Source organism: Artemia sp. Qi Xiang Cuo, chromosome 12 (genome assembly GCF_049724085.1).
Source record: "Artemia sp. Qi Xiang Cuo chromosome 12, ASM4972408v1, whole genome shotgun sequence".
Classification (NCBI taxonomy): Eukaryota; Metazoa; Arthropoda; class Branchiopoda; order Anostraca; family Artemiidae; genus Artemia; species Artemia sp. Qi Xiang Cuo.
In genome coordinates, this window is record NC_142805.1 from 8,237,822 (window position 1) to 8,265,378 (window position 27,557).

Below are 27,557 nucleotides of genomic sequence, written 5' to 3' on the forward strand. Positions count from 1 at the left end.
GCCTGAGGCCAACACAGCTATCCCAATCAATTCAAAACCCCCCTCTTTACACCCTCCCAGGAAGTTGCTATTTCCCTTGAATCTTTCTTTATGACATCTTCTCACCCCAAACCGCGGACGACCTGCTTTCCGTTTAGCCCTAGACGGTTGGCCTAAAATGACAATCTTCGGCAATCTGTCACCCTTCATTTGAAAAACGTGCCCTAACTACCTCAACCTATCTCTCATTAACGCCTTAGAAAGCAGGATTGAACCACAATTTTCGTTCAGCTTACTGTTTGAAATGCGGTCAGTCGACCAGGATCTAGGCGTTTACCCCCCCCCCCCGGAAAATACCCCCCGTGGAAAAATACCGCCCACTTGAAAATATCCCCCCAGAAAATACTCCCCCGGGGAAAATACCCCGCATGGAAAATACCCCCCCCCGGAAAATACCACCTGCAGAAAATACCCCCCCTCCGCGGAAAATACCTCCAGTAAATACCCCCCGGAAAACACACCTCGTGGAAAATAAGGCTTTCCAAATTTGAGAATTTTATTTGAGTCTTATTTGTTAATTTCCTTAGGGGGAAGGAATTTTTGAACTTTTGTATTATGCGCCACTCACTCAAATTTACGCTGTGTAAAATTCGAGAACACGCTGTTTTTTTTGTTAGTTTCTTCGTTACTTTAGAAATAAATTTGGGCTATAGATATGCACATTAGGGGGGGGGGGGAGTAAAGTATAGCGGGTCTGCATGCAAAATGTGTTTGGTACAACTATTCTACATGTTCGATAGATAGATAAATAAGTGTATTTTAAAGCCAAATATACGGCCATGAACACAGTAAAATAACATAAATGAATATACTGAATAGGGGTGGGGTGTTTAACCCCCATAAAATGTCTCCCCATATGAAAAATACCCCCCCCCCACTGAAAGTATCCCCCACAAAAAATACCCCTTGCTTGAAAAATACCCTCGCGGAGAATAGCCTCCCCCCTGAGGCAGATAAGGTTTCTAAATTTGAAACTTTTATTTGAGTTTTTTTTTAGTTTTGTTAAAAAGTGCTAAAAAACGAGAAAAGAGGAATTTACACACCAGGAGTATCTTAAAAACTTAGAAAAAAAAAACACAGACCCATTTGTTTCGAAAAGACTTCCATATGAACTTCTGCAATTTTTGGCAGTAGCGGGTGCCAAATTAAAAAAAAAACAGAAATTGTGGATGAAAAAAAAAAAATATAGGCGAACAATCATCAAAATGAAGCTAAAACGTATGGCACCAAAAAGTTAAAGAAGGTTTGGCTATCCTATTAAAGGATAGTTGGCTTTGGGAACCAACAAATTCTAAATTGTTTAAGTTTTTTTACGGGTGAAAGCGTTGTCAAATTCTACGAATTTGTTCTTCCTATCTTCCAAGTGTAAAACTACCAAAAATCACTATTAATAAATAAATGAAACCCAAAACTAACAGAAATTACAATAGATAGCCTAGTCAAACTCAAAACGAGTAAAAAATAAAAGGAGTATGGCTGACAAAACCCATGTCTTCTTATGGCCAGAAAATAATTTGCACTTTACTAAAAAAAAAAAAAAATAACCGTGTATTGTCAGTTCGATATATATATTCTGATATTTATTCCTTATAGTCTTAATACTTCTTTATTTGATAAAGTCAAAAAAGTGAAAACATTTAAAATGTATTTTGTTTTTAGTAAAGTGTAAATTGTGTTCTGGTCTTGAGGAGGTGTGGGGTTGTCAGCCCTACCCATGCTAATTGTTGCTATTTTGAGTTTGAATAGGCTATTTATTGTCATTTCAACGTTTTGGGTTTAATTCATTTATTTATGGTGATTTGAGGCTGTTTACTATTCTATGACAAATTTGTTTTGTGGAAAAAGTTTTTGTATATTAATTTCCGTTCATTTTTTATTCACATAGTCTTTTTCATATAAAAGAATATTTTATATCTTTTGAATTTTTTTTCTTTTATACTCCATAGTTTTTATTTGAAGATCATATGACTTTATTTCTGCTCATTTTTGGTTTAATGAGGCTCTTTACTTTTCTTTAAAAAGCTTATGTTTCCCAATAACAAATACTATCTGTAAGTAGTTCAACTGAAAGTGAAGTTTTTCAACTGAAAGTGAGGAGCAACATCAAACCTTAAAAAGAAACTAAGCTTATTTCATATATGAAAGGGGTTGCCTCCTCCTCCTCCAGATCTCGCTCTTTACGTAAAAGTTCTCTCTCCATGAAAAAATTCGATACTTGTGTGTTATACGCCACTGACTCAAGAATATGATGTGTAAAACTCGAGAACAAACAGGTTTCTTCGTTACCTTAGAAACAAATTTGGGCTATATATTTGCACATTAGGGGGGGGGGGAGGGGTAGTGTATAGCTGGTCTGCATCCGAAATGTGTTTTGTACAATTATTCTGCTTATTAGATAGAGAGATAAATAAGTGTATTTTAAAGCCAAATATATGGCCATGATCACAGTAAAATAACAAATGAAAGGGACAAATAACATAAACTTTGATCAGCAATCATCATAAAACACTTAAATGAAGCACTACATTAACCTAATAATAGTATTTAATACTTGGAAAAACGGTCATTGAAAAAAAAAACACTTAACTCTTGGAAAAAAAACTGTCCAAATACTTTACCCCCCGGTAAATATCCCCGGAAAATCAAACCCCCACCCCTGGAAAAGAAGGCTTTCCAAATTTGAGAATTTTTAATTTCCTTAGGGGGAAGAAGTTTTGTTACTTGTGTATTATGGGCAAATTACTCAAGTTGGGCTATATATTTGCACATTGGGGGGGGGGGGGATAAAGTATTTGGATAGTTTGAAGTCAGAAAACAATTCTTTCTAGATATATGGCCACTTAAAAATTACAGAAGAATAGCAAGGTATCTGGAAATTTTGTTAATTAAAAAAAAAAAAAATAAAAAAAAAAAATAAAATCCCAGTATAAAGCAAATGTAATGTTTCAATTAAGTGTTTTTTCCAAGTGTTAATTGTTCTATTTCAATGACCGTTTTTCCAAGTATTAAATACTATTATTAGGTTAATGTAGTGTTTCATTTAAGTGTTTTATGATGATCGCTGATCAAAGTTTATGTTATTTATGCCTTTTATTCATGTTATTTTACTGTGGTCATGGCCGTATATTTGGCTTTAAATACACTTATTTATCATTTTTCTTGAAGGGGGGGGTGTTTTCCAGGGGTAATCACCGGTGGGGGGGGGGGGTAAACACCGGCTACCAGTCAGTTGGGTACCCATAACAATCTGTAGGCAATTTGTCTAGAAAACATCTAGCAAATCTTCATCCGCATTTCGGAGCGCCCATGCTTGAGAATCATATTTGACCACTGTCAGCATTGTAACTTCCAGTATTATAATCTTGCGCAATAAGACGGGGTATGGGAAACCTGTGTTTGGTGTTTTCTACACACAACTTAATTAGTAAACATACAATTAAACTCTATTGAACAAAAATTATAAAAATGCATAAGGGAGAACTTCTCTCTCTTTTATATACGAATAAAAATTAATAAAGGAACTTCTACGATTCCTTCTTTCCAGGGGGGAGGGAAGTAAAGTAAATGACGAACTATTCAGACGAGTAGCTAATATGTATAAATTTATTAAATCATGCCAGCTAACAACAAATAGACAAGTAAGATAATTAGTTGTTTATTGACAGATAGATATTTATTATATTTATAGATATAGATATTATAGATATTTATGTAGATATTATAGATATTTATAAAACTTTCACATTAAAAAATTAGTTTCAAAAGTTTCAGCTGTAAGTAAAGATAGCGACGAAGACCAAACTATCTTTCCACAACAATCAACCAAAGCACGAAGAACATTAGGGAAATCTTTTTGCAAGACAGTGGAGACAATTTGAATGAATATTTCGGCCCTATGTCCAAGGGCCGTCCTCAGCAAGACAAAACATATATAAAAGAAAAAATACTCACAACAACATCGGTTAGTATGGTAAGGTACGGGTGTCACCACTTATTGGTGCAAAAATGGGGCTAGAAAACTTACTGGAAGGAAAAGCCCCTGGCGGCGCCAAATATTCATTAATAAAAAAACAGAAAAAAATTCCTCTTTGCGATGTTTTTTAAATGTAACCACAATAGGCTACTATGTAGGCTGACTCAACTTGTCCCTTCGAAAACGCGGAATTCTTTTACTACCACGTTTACTGATAGGCCCTTTTCTTGCTGCTACCAGTGCTGGTATGGTAACGTACGGGTTTCACCACATATTGGTGCAAAATGGGTGCTACACCACTTACTGGAGGGAAAACCCTCGGCGGCGCCAAATATTATAATGGGATGCCCGCGCCTACCACACCGGTTCTGTAAATATTGGATTTGGTAATACCCAATTTACAGTATACCCTGCCCCAGGGTATGATAACGTGATCGAGCGATAGTAATGGTATCTCGTAACTCTGTTCCTACCCTGTCTGGGTTCTTGGAAAATTAGTACATATTTGTAGAAAATATCTAACTTGCAATCACCAAAGGTCACATATAACAAAAAGAATAGGCTTCCCCAAACGGGGTCTCAAAGTAAACTAACTGAAAAATTCATTCTGTACAGCAAATTTTCATAGGGGTGAACCTTCCCTTGGCCTAGCCAATCCTCTCGATCCCCATTCAAAACCGTTCTACTTTTTCTTAACTTTACCTTTCAATGGCTCAGACCAGGAGGTCCAAAATAGAATTTACTTCAAAGCTTACTTATTGCGAAAGAATCTAACTTAGCAACCAGAATTCAACTTAGGATTAAAAATTATCTTATAGGCAAATATAATTACAGAAAAAAATGGGTCATTTATCCGAGAAGAAAAGAAACAGGGGTGGAACCCCAACACATCCCCCCTTAAGATAAATGGCCACCCACGCGCCATGCTGGTCCACGCTTACAAAAATATAACACTTAAATACAAAATCACCAGACTTGTCTATCTTCTGTTCTCCCACGTTTTGTACATCTCCACTGCAGCCAACCGTTGGCTTATGGCTTCACGACTATACCATCCCCTTGGCTTTGTTTCATTGCCATTCCGTATTTCTGTCCAACCAATCAAAGCTATTGTCTGTACAGCTCTATTCATCAAGCTTGGGATTTCAAAGAAGGAAGAATCCACGATATTTGTATAAATTTATCTTGCACAGCAAACTAAAAAATTACTCGCTCTCACGAAATTTACATTTGAGAGGAGCAGAGAATCATTTTCTAGGAAATTCGATGATGCCAGCCATTCTGAAAAATTGGCTGTACTAGCCTCTCAATTTCCATCTGTGGAAACAATCCCACATCTCAATAAAAAAGTAAATTGCCCCTTGGCATAATTTCAAATAATCTAAGGCCGAAAATGCAAAGGCCTGTGGAAACGATAAGAGTATAGGGAAATCAGCTAAAAGTTTGCGCGAATCACTAATCAGTTCGCTCTGGGCTCCCTCCCCTGGGATAATCAAATGAAGAATATGTGTTGATACTAACTGAAAATGAAATTTGGATACATCTCCCACTGAATACGATTTGCCGGAAGTGATTGTCGGTTGCCACGAAGAATAAAAACTAAAAGTAGGTCTATTGGACAGAGTTTTTTATTAATTGTGAAGTGAATTTTAGATAGGATCCCCCTAGGGCTCTAGATTGGAAAGATCCAATTTTGGTAAAGGGACCACAGTTTGTCTACCAGTTTTGCATTCAGAGAAAGAGCTCCCATTCGCAACTTTCCGCAGGGGGCCTTACTAAAGAGGTTCCTCCCCCTCATAAAGGATAAAAATCTCTTTTTAGTTGAGAGGACTAATCTCAGATTCCTTCCCAAGTTTTTCCAATCCAACCTGACATTCAATATCTCCCAAATTTTCCCCAATCCGGTGTAGGTCGTTCAACTCTCTTTTGTAATCATCTTGTTTTATTCCCTATGGGTCTTGGACCTCTTTATCCCCTCTATTATTTATGTTATCAAGGCACAGCCCATTCAACTTTTTATTTCTCGCCACTTCAGGCTGAATCTTCAAATTTTGTCTCTTTTTTGCATTTCTCTTTTCATCTCTACTTTTCTCAATTTTGTCATTCGCGCAAAATAATAAATAATCATTAAATCCGATTTGGACTCAAGTGTCCACCATCTTTGACTGCATTTCTTTATTATAGTTCCGTTTCGCATTTTTTCTCTCTCTTTTAGTCTTCTTTACTCTTACCGCAGAAGCAAATATTTCGTCAGCAAATGGGAACTGAACTCCGACATTTGGCTTTTCATATTGTACTGAAATTTCTCGAATTTTACGAGGAAAAGCGCGCACAATAAATTTTGTCTCCATTTTCTCTAGTACAATCAGTGCTACATTTTGGCAAACATTTTTCGGCGTCTCACACCTGTTAAAAGTATTCTCAAGTTTTCAATTTTCTGCAAAATTTCCCAAAAAATCATTTTCGCACGTCTTATTTTCACTTTTATGTGGTCTTTTTACTTTTGCATCCCATTTTTGTGGATTATCAACATTTTGAACACTAGTATCTAGCATTTCGTTTTTCCAACAGAGCGACGCAGTCTCCCAATTTGTTGTATGGGCCGGTCCACCTCCCCCCGTAGTCAACGAAGTTGTATATTTTTCTGTCTTAGTGTAGTTTTGTAATTTTCCCACTGTTAAAGAAGTTGCTTTTAACGATAGGAGATTTCCAATATCCCCAAAGTCTCCTCCTACGAAAACGTCCACTGATAGAGTAGGTACTAAGCCTACTTTTATCGTTTTTCTCTGGACCATACCGTCCTTCTTTGCAATTTCTATTCTTACCCAAGCAGACAGGCATGGGTGCTTGTCTTCATAATAACATATCAGTTCGCATAGGTTTGGTCACTGCAAGAATCAGTTGCCATTTCAATTAATTCCCCATTCAATTTTCCGTATATTTTATGTGACTCTGCAACTGCGTAATTTTTTTCCTTATTATGGGTCATGACCCAGGCTGTCGTTTTAAGTGTTTTTTGGTCATGTTAACTGGGACAGTTTCTTGCAAAAGGCCCCGTAGTACCACAGTTATAGCAAGTTAATTCTCCTTGTGCTGTGTTATGGTGCTTATTACTTACTTACTTGTACTTGTGGCGGGAATCAGGCGTTTCCACCTCGCCCGGCATCGATGATCTTGGAGACCTTCTTGGACCATGTTGAGCGATCTTCTGCCAGCTGCTCTGCAAAAGTAAGCCACTGAGTTGACCATCTGTGTCCGAACTTTCTGAATCCCCCGATAGGTTCAAGGTCTGATTTGGCCAGGTTCCACCAGTTTTTCCTCTGTCCTCCTTGGCGTCTCTTCCAGGAGCTAATAGGCTCGACTAGAAGTATTTGGCGAGGCAAGTATTCTGGCGGCTTCCGTAAAACATGGCCCAACCATTTCAAACGTCGTTCTTTAATAGTGAGCGCAACATCTCTCTGAATATTGCACATTCGACGTAGATCCGTGCTGGAGATACGGTCACGCAGCTGTATTCTGAGAATTCTTCGCAGACAGGTATGCTCAAACACCTTCAGCGTATTCTCATGCTGTAGTTTTACCGACCATGTTTCACATCCGTAAAGGAGAACGGTGCGGACTAGTGCCATGTAGATTCGCACTTTCGTTCGGACACTGACTTCGCGGCGATTCCATAAGGGTTTCCGAAGGGAGGCAAAGACTGTCTGCGCTTTCTGTATTCTCTGTTGGATATCAGCGTCGGAAGATCCGTCAATACATATTTGGGAGCCTAAGTATGTGAAACAGTTGACTTTTTCCAGTTGAACTTGATTGACAGTTAGTGTGAATGGTCCTGTGTCGTGGTTAATAGCCATGAATTTCGTTTTCTCTGTGCTGACTTTCAAGCCGATCAGGTCTGCCCAGGCCACCACGTTTTCAAGCATGTTTTGAGCTTCTACGGGTTCTGACAGGAGGCCAACATCATCCGCATAATCGAGGTCAGTCAGTGAGAGATTCTGTCCGATCTGAACTCCTGGATAGGACGACAGTGCATTTTCAAGCACCCAATCGACGCACTAATTGAACAGAGTCGGAGAGAGGATACACCCTTGTTTTACTCCGAACTCAACCAGGAATTCTTCAGTTTCTTCACCATAGACTCGAACTCGGCTCACTGACGCGTCATAGTATGCCTTCATCAGTTCAACAAACTTCAGTGGCATTCCGTCATTCTCTAGGATCTTCCAAAGTTTCTGGCGAGTGACAGAGTCGAAGGCGGCAATGAAGTCCAGGAACATCAAGATCAGGGGTAGATTGTACCTTTCAAACTGCTGGATAATGAGGCGAAAAACGAAGATCTTATCAGTACAGCCTCTACCTGGCCGAAAGCCGGCTTGATTTTCTCGGGTTCTTTCCTCCCTTGCCCCTTTGAAGCGGTTCAAGAGTATAATCCCGAATATTTTGACCGCAATGTCTATAAGACTTCTTCCGCGGTAATTTTTGCATTCGGTTTTATCTCCTTTCTTATAGAAGGGGAGAATGACTGATGTCCTCCAATCTTTTGGGAAAGAATTGGTCCTCCACACTTCTTCGAGAATGCCATGGAGCTGTTCAGCAGTGACCTCAGGGCATTGTTTGTACACTTCCGGGGGAGGCCGTCTTCACCTGGGGCTTTGTGGTTCTTCAGGGTCTTGATCGCTTTTAGTATTTCGGCTCTGGTCGGTGTATCCAGCTCGACGTCGTAGGGTTCTTTAGAAACGGCAGGTGGGAAAGCATCAGGGGCCGATGATGGGGATGGGTTTAGGAGCATCTGAAAGTGATCCTTCCATCTTGCTAAGCGCTCCTTCTGACAACTGATGATTTTTCCTGATCTGTCTTTGACTATTTCTGAGACAGCAGCTTTCTTACCAACGGACTCTTTCAGGATCTGGTAATGCTTGCGGGTATCATGTGAGCGTGCTGCTTTCTCTAACGACACGGTAGCATCTTCCCACATTTGGTGGCGGTCCAGATAAACAGAGCGTTTTACCTGTCTGCGCAGCTCTTTTGTTTCTTCTTTAGGGCCGCTCATCTTTTGTCTTCGCTCACCGACTATTGACAGGGTCCTAGCGGTAATCCAGTGCTGTCGTGTGATTTTTGCTCGGCCAAGGATCTCATCAGCAGTCTCTGTCATCACTGTTTTAAAGGTCTCCCATCTCGTATCGGGGGTTGGGTTTTAATCAGAACTGAGGGCGTCAAATCGGTTAGTCAGTTCCAAATTGAGGGCCTGCCGAACTTCTTTGTCTTGGAGCTTACCAATGTCGAATCCGGCCTTGGGTTGGTTTTTCCTCCGAGTTGCAAGACGTAGCAAAATTTTTGCAGCAACAATCCTGTGGTCAGACCCAGACTGCGAGCCTGTGTCCGCGCCGTTGTAAGAGCGAGAGTCCTGTACGGAGCTTCTCCAGCGCTGGCGTACGAGAATGAAGTCTATTTGAGCCTTAGTGACACCGTCATTTGAATGCCAAGTTAAAAGGTGGCTAGGTTTGTGCTGAAATATGGTATTGGTGACAACAAGGTGGTTCATCAAGGCGTAGTTTAACAACCTTCGCCCATTCTCGCATCTGTGACCTTGTCCAAATTTTCCCAGGACTTGTCTTGTGGTTTGGTCAGACGGACCAACTCTTGCGTTGAAGTCTCCAGCAACAATCAAGTAATCACGTGAGGCAACAGAAGAAGACAGCTGCTGTAGCTCGCCATAGAAACCATCCTTGGTCGTATCAGCAGCGTCACGGGTGGGGGCATAGGTAGAAATTATCGACACATCTGCGGGGTTTCCTTTTAGTCTGATTCTGGCAAGTCTACAGGAGACTGGTTCCCATTCTAGGAGAGAATTTCTGGTTCTTTGGTTCATGATGAAACCAACTCCGTGGAGTCCCGAATTATCCTCTTCTCCGGAGTAGAAAAAATGGAATTGATGTAGCGTTTCAGGAGCTGTAATAACTATGGAGCCAGAACATGAAATTCTGGTCTCGGATATGCAAAGTATGTCTATGTTGTACTTCTTCATCTCATGGACAAGAAAAACTTGCGTGGCTTCTTGTTTGACGGATCTTACATTCCAGCATCCCACATTTATGCTAGATTGTGCCTGTTTAATGACTGTAGTTGGTTTTCATAGATTCATGGCATGAAAAGGATTTTTCGACTTCGCCGCCGTATTCGAAGTCGCGTTGCCTGCCGGGAACGCCGTAGTATGGTTGGCTTGTTTACTTCTCGACACCCGCGCCAATACAGGGGCCGCGTCACTTGCCGAGGACGCCGTAGCCGTTACAACTTTTCTTCTAGGTCTCAGATCCATCGATGTTTCTTCGGAATAGAGTTGACCGCAAGGTCCCCAGTCTTGCGGGTCACCCGGAGCGCGTTGGCCACCAAATCGCTCGGCGTGGAGCTCAGTGGTGTTTACACCCTTCCACCGCTTTGAGGTGCGCTGATGGATTTCCTCTGCTGCCCAGGGACGGAAGATCGAGCCTCATTGCCTGTAACTACCATCACTGCCATGGAGGTATACAAGCTTAGCTTGACCTTTAATTCCCACCTGGAATCAGCAAGGGCTTCAGGAAAGGGCCCTTTCCTGTTTATTGCCACCTATTTGCAATTTTCACCATTTCTTCACTTGTTTTTGGGTTCTTTTCTTTCAAATATATTTTCAATTATCTGTGGGTGTTTTCTAAAAATTGTTCCATTACTGTTTTATCTATCACTTCTGTCAATTTTTCCTTTATCTCCTCTGGGTCTTCTAACATTCTAAGCTTTCCAACTTTAGCCATTTTAAAGACATATCTTCCAATTTGCACCGGTATTCTTTGTAAGTTTCGTTGTCTCGTTTTCTTTCGCTTCTAAACTTTCTTTGGAAGTGCTCGGGAGATAGTTGAAACTCTATAAAAATGACTTGTTTTAGTCTTTCAAAATCTTTTGAGTAGTGCATCGGTAATGCTTTATATGCCATTTGTGCTTTGTAGTTAAGGAGCGGCTGTATTCTTGTCACCCAATTTTCTTTCGGTAATCCATGTAATTCCGTGTTTTTTTCTAAGTTGTAGTTGTACAAATGTACATCTTCATTCTCTTTCATTGGTTGAAAGTTAACTGCATGCATTAAATTTACTGTGGACAATTCCTGATACTCCTGGGAATTCTTCCCTGCAATTATTTGCATTAGTTCTCATCTATCCTCTCTATTTACCTCTTCCTTTAGTTCTCTGGCTATTCTATCAGCCTCTTCCTTTTGTTCTTTGGCTATTCTATCAGCCTCTTCCTTTTTTGCTCTAGCTATTCTGATGTTCTCTCTTTCTTCTCTATCTTCCTTATCTTTTCGTTCTCTTGCTATTTTATCAGCCTCTTCCTTCTTTTATCTGGTTATTCTATCAGTCTCTCCCTATCGTTCTCTGGCTATTTTCTCTTCCTTCATAACATTTGATGTTTGTTGTGTCGTATCTATTTGAGTACTTTTCCGCGCGCCCCTGCTGGAAATTGAGCTTCTACTACTCCTGACACTTGGCCTACTATGGTCTCTCTGTCTTTATATCCTCTTAATTCGTTTTCTGAGTTTGTCCGTTCTATAATTATATTTTCTCTTACCCGCAGCTCCCCTACATTTTGTACCTCATCTGAAGGGTGGGTTTGTTTTGTTTTACCCGTATTTTCATATAATTATTTTTCTTCATGTATTATCGCCACTGTTTCTTTTGTCTGGGTTTCTCTCTCTGGGAATAATTCTGTTTGAATCTGCCTTAAACTCTTTTCTTCCTCCACGGTTTGTACCAGAGATCACTCTAGTACTGATTTTTTTTTAATATTTCCCCTTCACACGTGTCAGAAATGTCTATTTCACCCCCTGAGTGATATATGGTTCTATCTGATGGTGTTTTTCTTTGGGTCTTTCCAGCGGGAGTAGCATCCAATTATGTGTCTGAACACGATTTTTGTTTTACCGCGTTTTTTTCGAATTCGTATCCGATTCTTCCAACTGTCCCTTTCCTGCTCTTGTCTGAATTCTCCGTTTGCCCGCCATGACTTCAAGGTTTACTTAACGTCTTCCCTGCAAATGAAGATCCTTTTAACAATGTCTCTTTTTATCTTTTCGTGAAAAATTGTTCCGTTTTAATTTGCCGATTCTACGTGGGCGGTGCTGCCTCCCTTGTCTCACAAGTTAATTATTCGCGAGCTATATTTATTCTTAAATTTTATTACTTATTATTATCTAACTAGGCACAGCCCAGATAAAAAAAATTCTCTTTGCGATTTTTTTTATATGTAACCACAATAGGCTACTATGTATGCTAACTCAACTTGTCTCTTCGAAAACGCGGAATTCTTTTACTATCAGATTTATTGATAGGATCTTTCTTGCTGCCACAAGTATTCGTATGGTAAGGCACGGGTGTCACCACTTATTGGTGCAAAAATGGTGCTACACCACTGACTGGAGGGAAAAGCCCCCCGGCGGTGCCAAGTATTATAATGGGATGCCAGTGCCTACCACACCGGTTCTGTAAATATCGGGTTTGGTAATACCCAATTTATAGTATACCCTGCCCCAGGGTATGATAACGTGATCAAGTGATCAAATGACCAAATTCTAAGGCCAAGTGTATACCCAACCTGGGTCACCACTAAAAGTCTCTAACTATCTCCTTGGAGGCAACGAGCCCCCCTGTCGATATAATAATGACGGTATCTCGTTAACTCTGTTCTTAACCTGTCTGGGTTCCTGAAAGATTAGTACACAGTTGTAGAAAATATCTTACTTGTAATCTTCCAAAGGTCACATATGACAAAAAGAATAGGCTTCCCCAAACGGGGTCTAAATGTAAACTAACTGAAAAATTCGTTCTGTACAGCAACTTTTCATAGGGGTGGACCTTCGCTTGGCCTAGCGAATCCTCTCGATCACCATTCAAAATCCATTCTACTTTTTCTTAACTTTACCTTTCAATGGCTCAGACCAGGAAGTCCAAAATATAATTTAGTTCAAAGCTTACTTATTGCGAAAGAATCTAGCTTAGCAACGAGTGTTCAATTTAGGATTAAAAATTATCTTATAGGCAAATATAATTACAGAAATGAAAATGGGTCATTTATCTGAAAAGAAAAGAAACAGGGGTGGAACCCCAACAACATTCGACTAATCAAAACCAAAAATTAAATTTTTTTCAAAACATTTGTTAAATTATTTTTCTTTAATCTCATTGAATCGCCTTGTTTTACCTCACTTTTTATCAGTCCTGGTTGAACTTCGCTGAAGTAAGCATGCTTGGACTGCTTCGAAAACATTTTTATTTTTTGTTTTGATTGGTCGCATGTTGTTGCGAGTCTTTTTTCTTTTATATATTTTCTTTATTGCTGAGGACGGCCCTTGGACAGAGGGCCAAAATATTCATTCAAATTATCTTCCACTGTCTTCCAAAAAGATTTCTCTATTGTTCTTCGTGCTTTTGTTGTTTGCAACTGTAATCACCTAGTCTATTTGATTTCTAGTATGCTTCCAGCTAAAGAATTTTACCTTATAATAAAGAGGTTATAATATTTATACTTTGCTCCCGATGGATCACTACAAATCAATTAAAAGTGCGTCTGTATACCATGATCTTTTAACTTTCGTTAAATTATGTTAATGGTTGGACACAGAGCCCTCCCATCAGTCTTGAAAGCTTTGGTCCGTATCTCCAACCTTACATCAAGCTGCAACCTTATATGGTTTCTAAAGAGTTTTTGAAACCATGAACTTACCTGACTTTGTGGCTTGTAAAAAATAATTAATGTAATAATATTGCCTGCTAGTCCAGCAACAAGTATAAAGGGGATGATGGTAAGCGTGACATATGTAAGTATATCAGCGCGGCCATCTACGTCATACTCATACTGAACTGTGTGATTGTGCAGAGTAGGCAGGTCTGAATTTAATCCATTCGATAAGTTCGTAGTGCTCAGTGTTTTGGAAAAAAACCGTATCTTCCTAAAAATAAATATTATTTAAATAGTAAAACATAAAAATATAACCACACAGTAGGAAAAATTACGTAATAATAAGTAAAAGTAAAAACATATTGAGCAGGAGAAGGTAGGTATGTAGAAATTTGGCCTAACCCTATATCTGGCCCAAGTAGGAGAGGGATTATCTACCAGGGGATGTCAATGCTACGGCTCTTGCTATTGTATCACAATAAAACACAATAAAACTACTTTTATCTGTTAAAATTTGTTTTTGGTTACTTTCGAATTCCAGAGATGAAACATTTTCAATGAAAGGAATAATCTGGAAAAGCGAGAAAAATGTCTATATTCCTCTGAAGTAAAATATCAGCAATGAGAGAAGAAGAAAAGGAAATGAACAAAAAAAACGAACAAAGAAAAGAAAAAGAAAAACAACAAACAAACTGATGACCGTGGATTGTCAGTTTAATTGACATATATTGACTAGTCTTCCTTAAAGTTTTGATAATTTCTCATTTATGAGTTATGTTCTGGTCTTGATATAGCATTGGGGTTATTAGCCCTACTCATGTTAATTTTTGCTCGTTTTGAGTTTGACTCGGCTATTTATTATAATTTCTGTTCGCTTTGAGTTTTATTTATTTATTGATAGTGATTTTTGGTAGTTTTACGCTTGGAGGATTATTTGATATATATTTTTTTTTGCTCATTTTAGGCTTAATGGAGCTCTTTACATTTCTTTGAAAAACTTGTCTTGTGGAAAAAGTTTTTAAAATTAATTTCTTTTTGTTTTTTATTTACATGGTCTTTTTCATGGAAAAAAAAACTATATACCTTTTCAGGTTTCTTCTGTAAGAACCCATAGTATGGGTTTACAATTCATGCTGGAGAAGCTTTTTCAGCAATTTTTAATCCTGACACAAAAGTATTTTTAAATTTAATTTTATAGCTTCTGAAGTTGACCTGAAGAATAAAACTTAATATAACTCCCAAAAGATTCTATCTAGGCCCTTTGACAACCTGGATACACTTACACTCTTTTTATTCATTTAAATTGTAAGAGCAGAAGTAGTAATAGCAGTATCTCCAAAAGTGTTTAAATAATACCCCCAATCGTTCTCAATATTTTGCTGAGACGTCTTATTGGCAACAATAAACACAATGCCTTTTGATTTATTTTAAAGAAACATTTAGGTTTAGGGTATAATGTGCCAATTGCACAATTGTGGGTGGTTGTCATGCCTAATATCTCTAAAAACATAGTTGCTGGACCGTTTTACTATGCTGAACAAAATGGATGTCTTAAAGTTTTGACTCGATGCGTTAAGAAAATGAATGGGCTTTAAAGAAGTGCTGCTTGCCATCCAATCTCTTGTAAACTCTTAAAAAGGGCAACAGACACTCGCGCTGTGATTGGAGTGAATGGGGAGGACTTTCCACTTCATATATCTAGTAAAAACATTTTAAACAAGTAAAAACAAAGTGACAAATTTTTTCAAAGTATTTTGTTTTCTGTTAAGTGCAAATTATGTTCTGGTCTTGAGAACCATGGGGTTTTTCGGCCCTACTCATGTTAATTTTTGCTCATTTTGAGTTTGACTTGGTTATTTATTGAATGATTTAAATAAAAAAAACGTTTGAAACTTTTTAAATTTTTACACTTTCATAAATTAAAAATTACCGAAACTTTAAAGAATATACATCAGTATGTGTACAATCCACAACCATTTTTGTTCAGTAGAGTGCAAGTTATGTTCTGGTCTTGAGAAGGTATGGGGGCTGTCAAAGACATAATTTCCATATCTTTCAACTACTGTGAACAAAATGGCTATCTCAAAATTTAGGTTAGACTTTTTTTTGTAAACGCTTGTTGCACTCCAATCACTTTTGACTAATAGTTAATTAAAAAACCTTTTTGCACAAAATAAGTTTTTCAAAAACAGTAAAGAACTCCATTAAACCAAAATGAACAAAAACAGAACCAAATAATCTACCAAGCATACAAATACCACTCAATCAGTATCAATAAATAAATGAAACACACAAAAAAATGAAATTAAAATAAATAAGAGAGTCAAACTCAAAACGAGCAGCAATTAACATGAATAGGGTTCTAAACCCCTATGCTTTCTAAAAGCCAGAGTATAATTTGCACTTCACTGAAAAAAACAAATGAATATATTGAAACAACAATGTAAATTTTCAGTTTAATGTACATATGCTGATATTTATTCCTTAAAATCTTAATTAATTTTCGATTTCTTAAAGTTATAAAAATGAAAATATTTAAAAGAATTTTTTCAGTAAAGTACAAGTTATATTGAAATTTCTGGCTACGTTGAACAAAATGGCTATCTCAAAATTTTGATTGGATATGTTTAGGGAAATGGTGGGCGTGAGAGGAGGGTAAGTTGCCCTCCAATCACTTTTGACTATAAAAAAAGGGCACTAGCCTGTGAATTTTCATTCGAATGAGCCATTTTTGAAGTTTTTACTACATTGCTTTCTATCAAAACCTTATATTCCCACAGGGCGTAACTTACAACCCGTGCCCTTAGGGCTCTGGGGAGAGTGTCCTCCTCAAAGACATAATTTCCAAATCTTTCAACTACGTTGAACAAAATGGCTATCTCAAAATTTTGATCGGATTTGCTTGCGGAAAGGGGGGACGTGGAAGGGGTTTTAGTCGCCTTCCAATCACTTTCGGGTATTAAAAAGGACACAAGCCCTTGTAATTTCCCATAAAATGAGCTCTTTTCGAAGTTTCTACGACAACTTGTACGATACGAACAAAAAAAATATAAATAAAACATCGTGCCAACATCGTTGTTTACTTAGGCTGCGCTATTGCGCTGCCTATGAAAAGATCCCTAATCGTTTCAACTTCCAATCAAATCAGCCTTTTTTGAAGTTTCTACGACAACAAATGGCCATCTCAAAAATTTCTAGTAATTGAATTTCGGGAAAATACGAGGTTTGGAGAGGGAGTTATCCAGCCTCCGATCACTCTGAATCTTAAAAAGGGCACTAGAACTTCTGATTATTAATTCAATAAGCCCCCCTCCGAAATTTAGACGATCGCCCTTTCTATATATATACCTTATATTGCACCAAGGCATAACTTACAACCCTTGCCCTTAGGTCTCTGGGGGGGGGGGGAGGGGTAGTCATTCTCAAAGACATAATTTCATTTACTTTGAACAACATGGACATCTCAATATTTGGATTGGATGTGTTCGGGGAAATGGTGGGCACGGGAGGGGAGGGATTAGTTGCCCTCCATTCATTTCGACTATTAAAAAGGGCACTGACCCTTTCAATTTGTAATCGAATGAGCTGTTTTCAAAGTTTCTATGACAAAAAAATGGCCCTTTCAAATTTTCTATCAGGTGTATTTCGGAAAAATACAAAGTGCGGGGGGGGGGGGGGAGGTATCCAACCTCCGTTCACTCTGAATCTTAAAAAGGGCAGTAAAACTTCTGATTACAAATCCAGATCAGTATCTGTAAGTATGTCAAAATTTAATTTCGATATACCCTTTGGGAGAGAAATGCTTACGTTCTGAAGATCCAAAATATGGTTGACCCAATTAAGATTCGCCATTATCCGATCAAAGTACCAAGAAAAGAGCGTTCTAATCATTGTGCAGGTTTCAACAATTACACTTTATCTACGAGTGCGATTGAAGAAGCTATTGTTAATCTAAGTGTTTTTTTGTTGTTTGAGTTTTATTTTTCTTTTTCTTGTTTTGTACTACTCCGCTTTTTCTTTTTGTTCGTACCAGTGGGAAATAATTAAATAAATTAACTAATTATATTTTCCCAGCTTCGTAAAACAGCAGAGCAATTAGAAAATAGAAAAATTGTACATTAAATAATTATTATGATGGTAAATAAGACAAGACAAAATTCGCAATTATTATAATGAATTTTGTAGGCTATGTAAATTTTGTAGAATACTGTAAATCATTAAGTTTTGTTGAAGGGTCAATATTTATTCAAAATATATTTTCAGGCCAAAAACTATGTAAACACTTGTTTACTTTGAAAATATTTCAATTTTTTTATAGAATATAGGCTACAGGTATAAGGACCTCATCATGTTGTGGCTTTGGATAGTAGAGTGCTAACTTATACTTCTATAGCACTATGTTCCTTCCTGTGCTATTCTGGGCCTTTATGTTCCTTGGCACCTTTCCAAGGCAGATTACCAGACTGGTTATTGCTATTGATATCAATTGCACATGGAATTATACAAGAACGTGTTTGGGGAGATTACGTTTCTTGGCACCTTTTCAGAGCATGTACTTATGGATACCTTTCCAAGCAACGTGATTAAACACGCTTTTACAATCGGAAATGTTTGATTGACATTTGCAAAAAGGGATAAGGAATTCGCAAATTGGACACTATGAACGATAATTAATGTTTGAAGAATAGGAGTGTGATTGATTCTAATTAGTGATTGGATAATTTTTTAACAAGAAATCTCTGAATAAAATATTTTTGGAGGGATGGGAGAGAGTTTTGCTTGCCTTTCATTGGTACCTTTCAAAGTGAGCGGTTCCTAAACATTTAGGCTTTGGATAGTAGAGTGCTAACTTATACTTCTATAGCACTATGTTCCTTCCTGTGCTATTCTGGGCCTTTATGTTCCTTGGCACCTTTCCAAGGCAGATTACCAGACTGGTTATTGCTATTGATATCAATTGCACATGAAATTATACAAGAACGTGTTTGGGGAGATTACGTTCCTTGGCACCTTTTCAGAGCATGTACTTATGGATACCTTTCCAAGCAACGTGATTAAACACGCTTTTACAATCGGAAATGTTTGATTGACATTTGCAAAAAGGGATAAGGAATTCGCAAATTGGACACTATGAACGATATTAATTAATGTTTGAACAATAGGAGTGTGATTGATTCTAATTAGTGATTGGATAATTTTTTAACAAGAAATCTCTGAATAAAATATTTTTAGGAGGGAGGGGAGAGAGTTTTGCTTGCCTTTCATTGGTACATTTCCAAGCGAGCGGGGATTCCCCTCCGGTTCCTAAACATTGCAAAAAAGATAACAGTATGAGCGGGGATCCCCCACACAAGTTTATTTCAACTCCAAGTTTTTCAACCAGACTGTTTTTTTTAGCTAACATACGTTTCTTAGGAGCCAATCAGAGACATCGGGGCTTGGAAGATGGAGAAAAAAAGGGTTAAAGTGACTAACAGTTAAGGTAACCCTGAAGAGCATGTTAATTCATACCTTATTTATTATAATTTTGGAACAATATCAATCTATGAAAATGGTTAACGATGATAAAATGGTCTTATGACTTGACCTAGCTTTACTTCTTTGATGTGTTCTGTATAATACACAAGTGGCGTTTGAACAGTGTTGTCAGTTTAAAATAGGGTCCAATGTTATAGTATACTAAAAAGTTGATACTAAGAGAGATTTAGATGGCAAGAAAATAATTTTAATAAAGAAATTCAGAACAAACCATAGAAATCCTTGCAAATCAAGTAGTAAGGTGTCTGTGAGTACGAACAATCAAGGATCATAAGCACCAATGACCCCTAACCAGCATAGACATCAACCCTCCATAGGTCCCCTATCCCCAAACTTGAAGGGAGCCCCCTCCCTCCAACTTCTTGGGCCCCCTCCCCCCATTTTTTTTCTTTTTTTTTGGCAAATGACATTTGATCTGATAACAAGTATCATTCATTACGATCGTAGCTTTCAAATGTGAAACTTAAGTCCATTTTTGGATCGAAAAATAAACTATTTCTGTAAAATCTAAGTTAATAAGGGTTTTTGACTGTAAACTGTAGTTTTTTGTAAGAAAATTATGGAAAATACAATTCTCTGATTCAAATGTGAATCTTAAGTCCATTTTTGGATCAAAAAAATAAATTATTTCTCTAAAATCTGAGCTAATAAGGGTTTTTGACCGTAAACTCTAGTTTTTTTAAGAAAATTATGGAAAATACAATTCTCTGGTTCAAATGTTAAACTTAAGTCCCTTTTTGGATCGAAAAATAAAACTATTTCCGTAAAATCTGGGCTAATGAGGGTTTTTGACCGTAAACAGTAGTTTCCTGTAAGAAAATTATGGAAAATACAATTCTCTCGTTCAAATGTGAAACTTAGGTTCTCTGGTTCATATGTTAAACTTAAGTCCCTTTTTGGATCGAAAAATAAAACTATTTCCGTAAAATCTAAGCTAATAAGGGTTTTTGACCGTAAACTCTAGTTTTTTGTAAGAAAATTATGGAAAATACAATTCTCTCGTTAAAATTTGAAACTTAAGTCCATTTTTGGATCGAAAAAATAAACTATTTCCGTAAAATCTGAGCTAATAAGGGTTTTTGACCTTAAACTCTAGTTTTTTTGTAAGAAAATTATGGAAAATACAATTCTCTGATTCAAATGTGAAACTTAAGGCCTTTTTTGGATCGAAAAATAAAACTATTTCTGTAAAATCTGAGTTAATAAGGGTTTTGACCGTAAACTCTAGTTTTTTGTAAGAAAATTATGGAAAATATAATTCTGTGATTCAAATGTGAATCTTAAGTCCATTTTTTGGATCAAAAAATTAAACTATTTCTTTAAAATCTGAGCTAATAAGGGTTTTTGACCGTAAACTCTAGTTTTTTGTAAGAAAATTATGGAAAATACAATTCTCTGGTTCAAATGTTAAACTTAAGTCCCTTTTTAGATCGAAAAATAAAACTATTTCCTTAAAATTTGGGCTAATGAGGGTTTTTGACATTAAACTCTAGTTTCCTGAAAGAAAATTATGGAAAATACAATTCTCTCGTTCAAATGTGAAACTTATGTCCATTCTCTGGTTCAAATGTGAACCTTAAGTCCATTTATGGATCGAAAAATAAAATAATTACTGTAAAATCTGAGCTAATTAGGGTGTTTGACCGTAAACAATAGTTTTTTGTAAGAACATTATTGAAAATACAATTCGCTTGTTCAAATGTGAAGCTTAAGTCAATTTTTGGATAAAAAAAATTAATTATTTCTTTAAAATCTTAGCTTAAAAGGGGTTTTGACCATAAACTCCAGTTTTTGTAATAAAATGACTGAAAATACAATTCTCTGTTTCAAATATTAATATTGAATCGATTTTATTGTCGAAAAATAAAACTATTTATTTGAAATCTGCGCTAATTAGGTTTTTTACCGTAATCTATAGTTTTTTGTAAGAAAATTATTGAAAATAGAATTCGCGGATTCAAATGTGAATAGTAAGTCTATTTTTTGGATCGGAAACATAAATTATTTCTTTAAAATCTGAGCTAATAAGGGTTTTTGACCTTAAACTCTAGTTTTTTGTAAGAAAATTATGGAAAATACAATTCTCTGGTTCAAATGTTAAACTTAAGTCCATTTTTGGATGGAAAAATAAAACTAGTTCCTTAAAATTAGGGCTAATGAGGGTTTTTGACCTTAAACTCTAGTTTCCTGTAAGAAAATTATGGAAAATAGAATTCTCTCGTTCAAATGTGAAACTTAGGTCCATTCTCTGGTTCAAATGTGGTACTGAAGTCCAGTTATGAATCGAAAAATAAAACTATTTCCGTAAAATCTAAGCTAATAAGGGTTTTTTGACCTTAAACTCTAGTTTTTTGTAAGAAAATTATGGAAAATACAATTCGCTGGTTCAAATGTGAAACTTAAGTCCATTTTTGGATCAAAAAAAAAAACTATTTCTGTAAAATCTGAGCTGATAAGGGTTTTTGACCGTAAACTCTAGTTTTTTGTAAGAAAATTATGGAAAACGCAATTCACTGTTTCAAACGTGAAACCTAAGTCCATCTTAGGATCGAAAAATAAAACTATTACTGTAAAATCCGAGTTAATAAGGGTCTTTGACCGTAAACTCTAGCCTTTCGTAAAAAAATCATGGACAATACAATTCTCTGCTTCAAATGTGAAACTTATTTCCCTTTTTGGATCGAAAAATAAACTATTTCTGTAGAATCTGAGCTAATAAGGGTTTTTGACCATAAACTCTAGTTTCCTGTAAGAAAATTATGGAAAATACAATTCTCTCGTTCAAATATGAAACTTAGGTCCATTCTCTGGTTCAAATGTGAAACTTTAGTCCTTTTATGGAATGAAAAATAAAACTATTTTCGTAAAATTTAAGCTAATAAGGGTTTTTGACCGTAAACTCTAGTTTTTTGTAAGAAAATTATGGAAAATACAATTCTCTAGTTCAAATGTGAAACTTAAGTCCCTTTTTTAGATTGAAAAATAAACTATTTCTGTAGAATCTGAGCTAATAAGGGTTTTTGACCATAAACTCTAGTTTCCTGTAAGAACATTATGGAAAATACAATTCTCTTGTTCAAATGTGAAACATAGGGCCATTCTCTGGTTTAAATGTGAAACTTAAGTCCATTTATGGATCAAAAATAAAACCATTTCCGTAAAATCTGAGCTAATAAGGGTTTTTGACCGTAAACTCTAGTTTTTTGTAAGAAAATTATGGAAAATAAAATTCTCTGGTTCAAATGTGAAACTTTAGTCCCATTTTGGATCGAAAAATAAACAATTTCTGTAGAATCTGAGCTAATAAGAGTTTTTGACCATAAACTCTAGTTTCCTGTAAGAAAATTATGGAAAGTACAATTCTCTCGTTCAAATGTGAAACTTAGGTCCATTCTCTGGTTCAAATGTGAAACTTAAGTCCATTTTTGGATCCAAAAAATAAACTATTTCTGTAAAATCTAAGCTAATAAGGGTTTTTGACCTTAAACTCTAGTTTTTTTAAGAAAAGTATGGAAAATACAATTCTCTGGTTCAAATGTGAAACTTAAGTCCTTTTTTGGATCGAAAAATAAAACTATTTCTGTAAAATCTGAGTTAATAAGGTTTTTGACCGTAAACTCTAGTTTTTTGTAAGAAAATTATGGAAAATAGAATTCTCTGATTCAAATGTGAATCTTAAGTCCATTTTTTGGATCGAAAAAATAAATTATTTCTTTAAAATCTGAGCTAATAAGGGTTTTTGACCGTAAACTCTAGTTTTTTGTAAGAAAATTATGGGAAATACAATTCTCTGGTTCAAATGTGAAACTTAAGTCCCTTTTTGGATCGAAAAATAAAACTATTTCCTTAAAATTTGGGCTAATGAGAGTTTTTGACATTAAACTCTAGTTTCCTGTAATAAAATTATGGAAAATACAATTCTCTCGTTCAAATGTGAAACTTCGGTCCATTCTCTGGTTCAAATGTGAAACTTCAAGTCCATTTATGGATCGAAAAATAAAACTAGTTCCGTAAAATCTGAGCTAATAAGGGTTTTTGACAGTAAACTCTATTTTATTGTAATAACATTATTTACAATACAATTTTCTTTTTCAAATGAGAAGATTAGGTCAATTTTAGGATAGAAAAATTAAATTATTTCTTTAAAATCTAAGCTGATAAGGGGTTTTGACCATAAACTATAGTTTTTGTAAGAAAATGATAGAAAATACAATTCTCGGGTTCAAATATGAAACTTAAGTCGTTTTTAGGGTCAAAAAATAAAACTATTTCTGTAAAATCTGAGTTAATAAGGTTTTTGACCGTAAACTCTAGTTTTTTGTAAGAAAATTATGGAAAATAGAATTCTCGGATTCAAATGTGAATCTTAAGTTCTTTTTTTGGATCGGAAAAATAAATTATTTCTTTAAAATCTGAGCTAATAAGGATTTTTGACCGTAAACTCTAGTTTTTTGTAAGAAAATTATGGAAAATACAATTATCTGGCTCAAATATGAAAATTAAGTCCCTTTTTAGATCGAAAAATAAAACTAGTTCCTTAAAATTAGGGCTAATGAGGGTTTTTGACCATAAACTCTAGTTTCCTGTAAGAAAATTATGGAAAATACAATTCTCTCGTTCAAATGTGAAACTTAGGTCCATTCTCTGGTTCAAATGTGAAACTTAAGTCCATTTATGAATAAAAAAATAAAAATATTTCCGTAAAATCTGAGCTAATTAGGGTTTTTGACCGTAAACTCTAGTTTTTTGTAAGAAAATTATGGAAAATACAATTCTCTGGTTCATAGCTGAAACTTAAGTCCTTTTTTGGATCGAAAAAATAAACTATTTCTGTAAAATCTGAGCTTATAAGGGTTTTTGACCGTAAACTCTAGTTTTTTGTAAGAAAATTATGGAAAATACAATTCCCTGTTTCAAATGTGAAACTTAAGTCCTTTTTAGGATCGAAAAATAAAACTATTTCTGTAAAATCTGAGTTAATAAGGGTTTTTGACCGTAAACTCTAGTTTTTTGTAAGAAAATTATGGAAAATACAATTCTCTGGTTAAAATGTGAATCTTATTTCCATTTTTGGATCGAAAAATAAACTATTTCTGTAGAATCTGAGCTAATAAGGGTTTTTGACCATAAACTCTAGTTTCCTGTAAGAAAAATATGGAAAATACAATTCTCTTGTTCAAATATGAAACTCAGGTCCATTCTCTGGTTCAAATGTGAAACTTTAGTCCTTTTATGGAATGAAAAATAAAACTATTTTCGTAAAATTTAAGCTAATAAGGGTTTTTGACCGTAAACTCTAGTTTTTTGTAAGAAAATTATGGAAAATACAATTCTCTAGTTCAAATGTGAAACTTAAGTCCCTTTTTAGATCGAAAAATAAACTATTTCTATAGAATCTGAGCTAATAAGGGTTTTTGACCATAAACTCTAGTTTCCTGTAAGAAAATTATGAAAAATACAATTCTCTCGTTCAAATGTGAAACTTAGGGCCATTCTCTGGTTCAAATGTGAAACTTCAGTCCATTTATGGATCGAAAAATAAAACTATTTCCGTAAAATGTAAGCTAATAAGGGTTTTTGACCGTAAACTCTAGTTTTTTGTAAGCAAATTATGGAAAATACAATTCTCTGGTTCAAATGTGAAACTTAAGTCCCTTTTTAGATCGAAAAATAAACTATTTCTGTAGAATCTGAGCTAATAAGGGTTTTTGACCATAAACTCTAGTTTCCTGTAAGAAAGTTATGGAAAGTACAATTCTCTCGTTCAAATGTGAAACTTAGGTCCATTCTCTGGTTCAAATGTGAAACTTAAGTCCAGTTTTGGATACTCATAATAATGAGGACTGATGGTTCTAATTCAATTTTTTTTCATAAAAACAAACTATTTTTTTTAACTTCGAAATTATTCAACTTTATTTATTTTTTTTCATAAAGACCAACTATTTTTTTTAAACTTCGAAATTATTCAACTTTATTTATTGATTTTCGACCAGAGAAATTTTTGAGATTTTTCATTGGTCAGAGATGCAACAATGGTACACTTTTTTAATAGCTTTGAAAAGAACGACTATTGAATGCCTTGTTGTTTAAGTTAAGAGGTGAAATCAAGACCAGAGGAATTTTTGATATTTTTCATTGGTCAGAGAGGGTTTATGTTTTTGTGTGTGTGTGTGTAAGTTTTTGTGTGTTTGTAAGTTTTTTTTTGTGTGTGTATTATTTTGTGTTTATGTGTAATTTTGTGTTTGTGTGTAAGTTTTTTTTTGTGTGTGTAAGTTTTTTTTTTTGTTTTTAATTTTTTGTGTGTGTTTAAGTTTTTATGTGTGTTTAATTTTTTGTGTGCGTGCAAATTTTTGTGTGTTGGTGTAAGTTTTTGTGTGTGTGTAAGTTTTTGTGTGTGTAAGTTTTTGTGTGTGTGTTTCAGTTTTTATGTGTGTTTAAGTTTTTGTGTGTGTGTAAGTTGTTGTGTGTGTGTAAGTTTTTGTGTGTGTGTAAGTTTTTTTGTGTGTGTGTAAGTTTTTTGTGTGTGTGCGTGTGTGTAAGTTTTTGTGTGTGTGTAAGTTTTTGTTTGTGTGTAAGTATTTTTTTGTGTGTGTGTAAGTTTTTGTGCGTGTATGTGTTATTTTGTTTTTGTGTGTGTATTTTTTGTTGTATATTTTTGTTTTTGTTTAAAGTTTTTGTGTATGTATGTACGTTTTTGTGGGTGTGTAAATTTTTGTGCTTCTTTAAGTTTTTGTGTGTGTGTAAGTTTTTGTGTGTTTGTAAGTTTTCGTGTGTGTGTAAGTTCTTATGTGTGTGTAAGTTTTTGTGTGTGTGTGTAAGTTTTTTTGTTTGTGTTAGTTTTTGTGTTTGTTTGTGTAAGTTTTTTTTTGTGTGTGTGTAAGTTTTTGTGTGTGTGTAAGTTTCTTTGTGTGTGTTAGTTTTTTTGTTTGTTTTTTTTTTTGTGTGTGTGTATGTTTTTTTTTGTGTGTTTGTTTGTGTGTGTTTGTGTAAGTTTTTTTGTGTGTGCAAGATTTTGTGTGTGTGTGTGTGTAAGTTTTTGTGTGTGTGTAAGTTTTTTTTTTGTGTGTGTAAGTTTTTTATGTTTGTGTGTAGGTTTTTGTGTGTGTGTAAGTTTTTGCGTGTGTGTAACTTTTTGTGTGTATGTAAGTTTTTGTGTGTGTGTAAGTTTTTTTTGTGTGTGTGTAAGTTTTTGTGTGCGTGTAGTTTTGTGTGTATGTAAGTTTTTATGTGTGTGTAAGTTTTTGTGTGTAAGTTTTTTTGTGTGTGTGTAAGTTTTTGTGTGTGTGTGTGTGTGTAAGTTTTGTGTGTGTGTAGTTTTGTGTGTGTGAAAGTTTTTGTGTGTGTGTAAGTTTTTTGTTTCTTATGTTTTAAGTGTGTTTCATGACATTCTAAGAGATGTAAAAAAAAAGTTGAAAAAAAAGTTAAAAAAAAAGTTAAAAAAAAACAAAATCTTTCATGAATTCACCTCTTGGATACACAATACAGAAATTTAATTCAGGAAATTATGAAAAAAAAATTAGACGTCTAAATTTTTTTTTCATAATTTCCTGAATTAAATTTCTGTATTGTGTATCCGAGAGCTTAATTCAAGAGTTTGCTTTTTTTTTACTTTTTTTTAACCTTTTTTTCAACTTTTTTTTTACATCTCTTAGAATGTCATGACACACACTTAAAACATAAGAAATTCACATTTAATATTTTCCAATTTAAAAATGGGCACACACACAAAAACTTACACACACAAACAAACTAATACACACACACACACACACACACACACACACACACACACACAAAAAAACTTAAACACACACAAAAAAACTTACACACACACACAAAAACTTACACACACACAAAAACTTACACACACACAAAAAAACTTACACACACAAAAACTTACATAGACACAGAAACTTACACACGCACAAAAACTTACACGCACAAACACAAAAACTTACACACACACACAAAAACTTGCACACACACAAAAACTTAAACACACACACACACACAAAATCTTACACACACACAAAAACTTACACACACACACACACAAACAAAAACTTTCACACACACAAAAATTTAGACACACACAAAAATTTACACACACACAAAAACTTATACACACAAACACAAAAAAAAACTTACACACACACAAAAACTCACACAAACAAAGAAACTTAAACACACACACAAAAACTTACACATACACAAAAACTTACACACACACAAAAACTTACACGCATACAAAATCTTACACAAACAACAAAAAACTAACGAAAACAACAACACTAACACAAAAATAGGC

At 35.3% G+C, this 27,557-nt stretch overlaps 1 protein-coding gene across 1 annotated transcript in view; it reads right to left on the reverse strand.

Moving 5' to 3' along the window:
• Positions 1-27,557, reverse strand: part of LOC148945735 (putative G protein-coupled receptor B0563.6) — a 68,056-nt gene that overhangs the window by 31,938 nt on the left and 8,561 nt on the right. Inside the window, exon 2 of the mRNA XM_089097717.1 lies at positions 13,757-13,982. Coding sequence (XP_088953843.1) covers positions 13,757-13,982 — 226 coding nt within the window. The remainder of the gene's footprint in view (positions 1-13,756; positions 13,983-27,557) is intronic.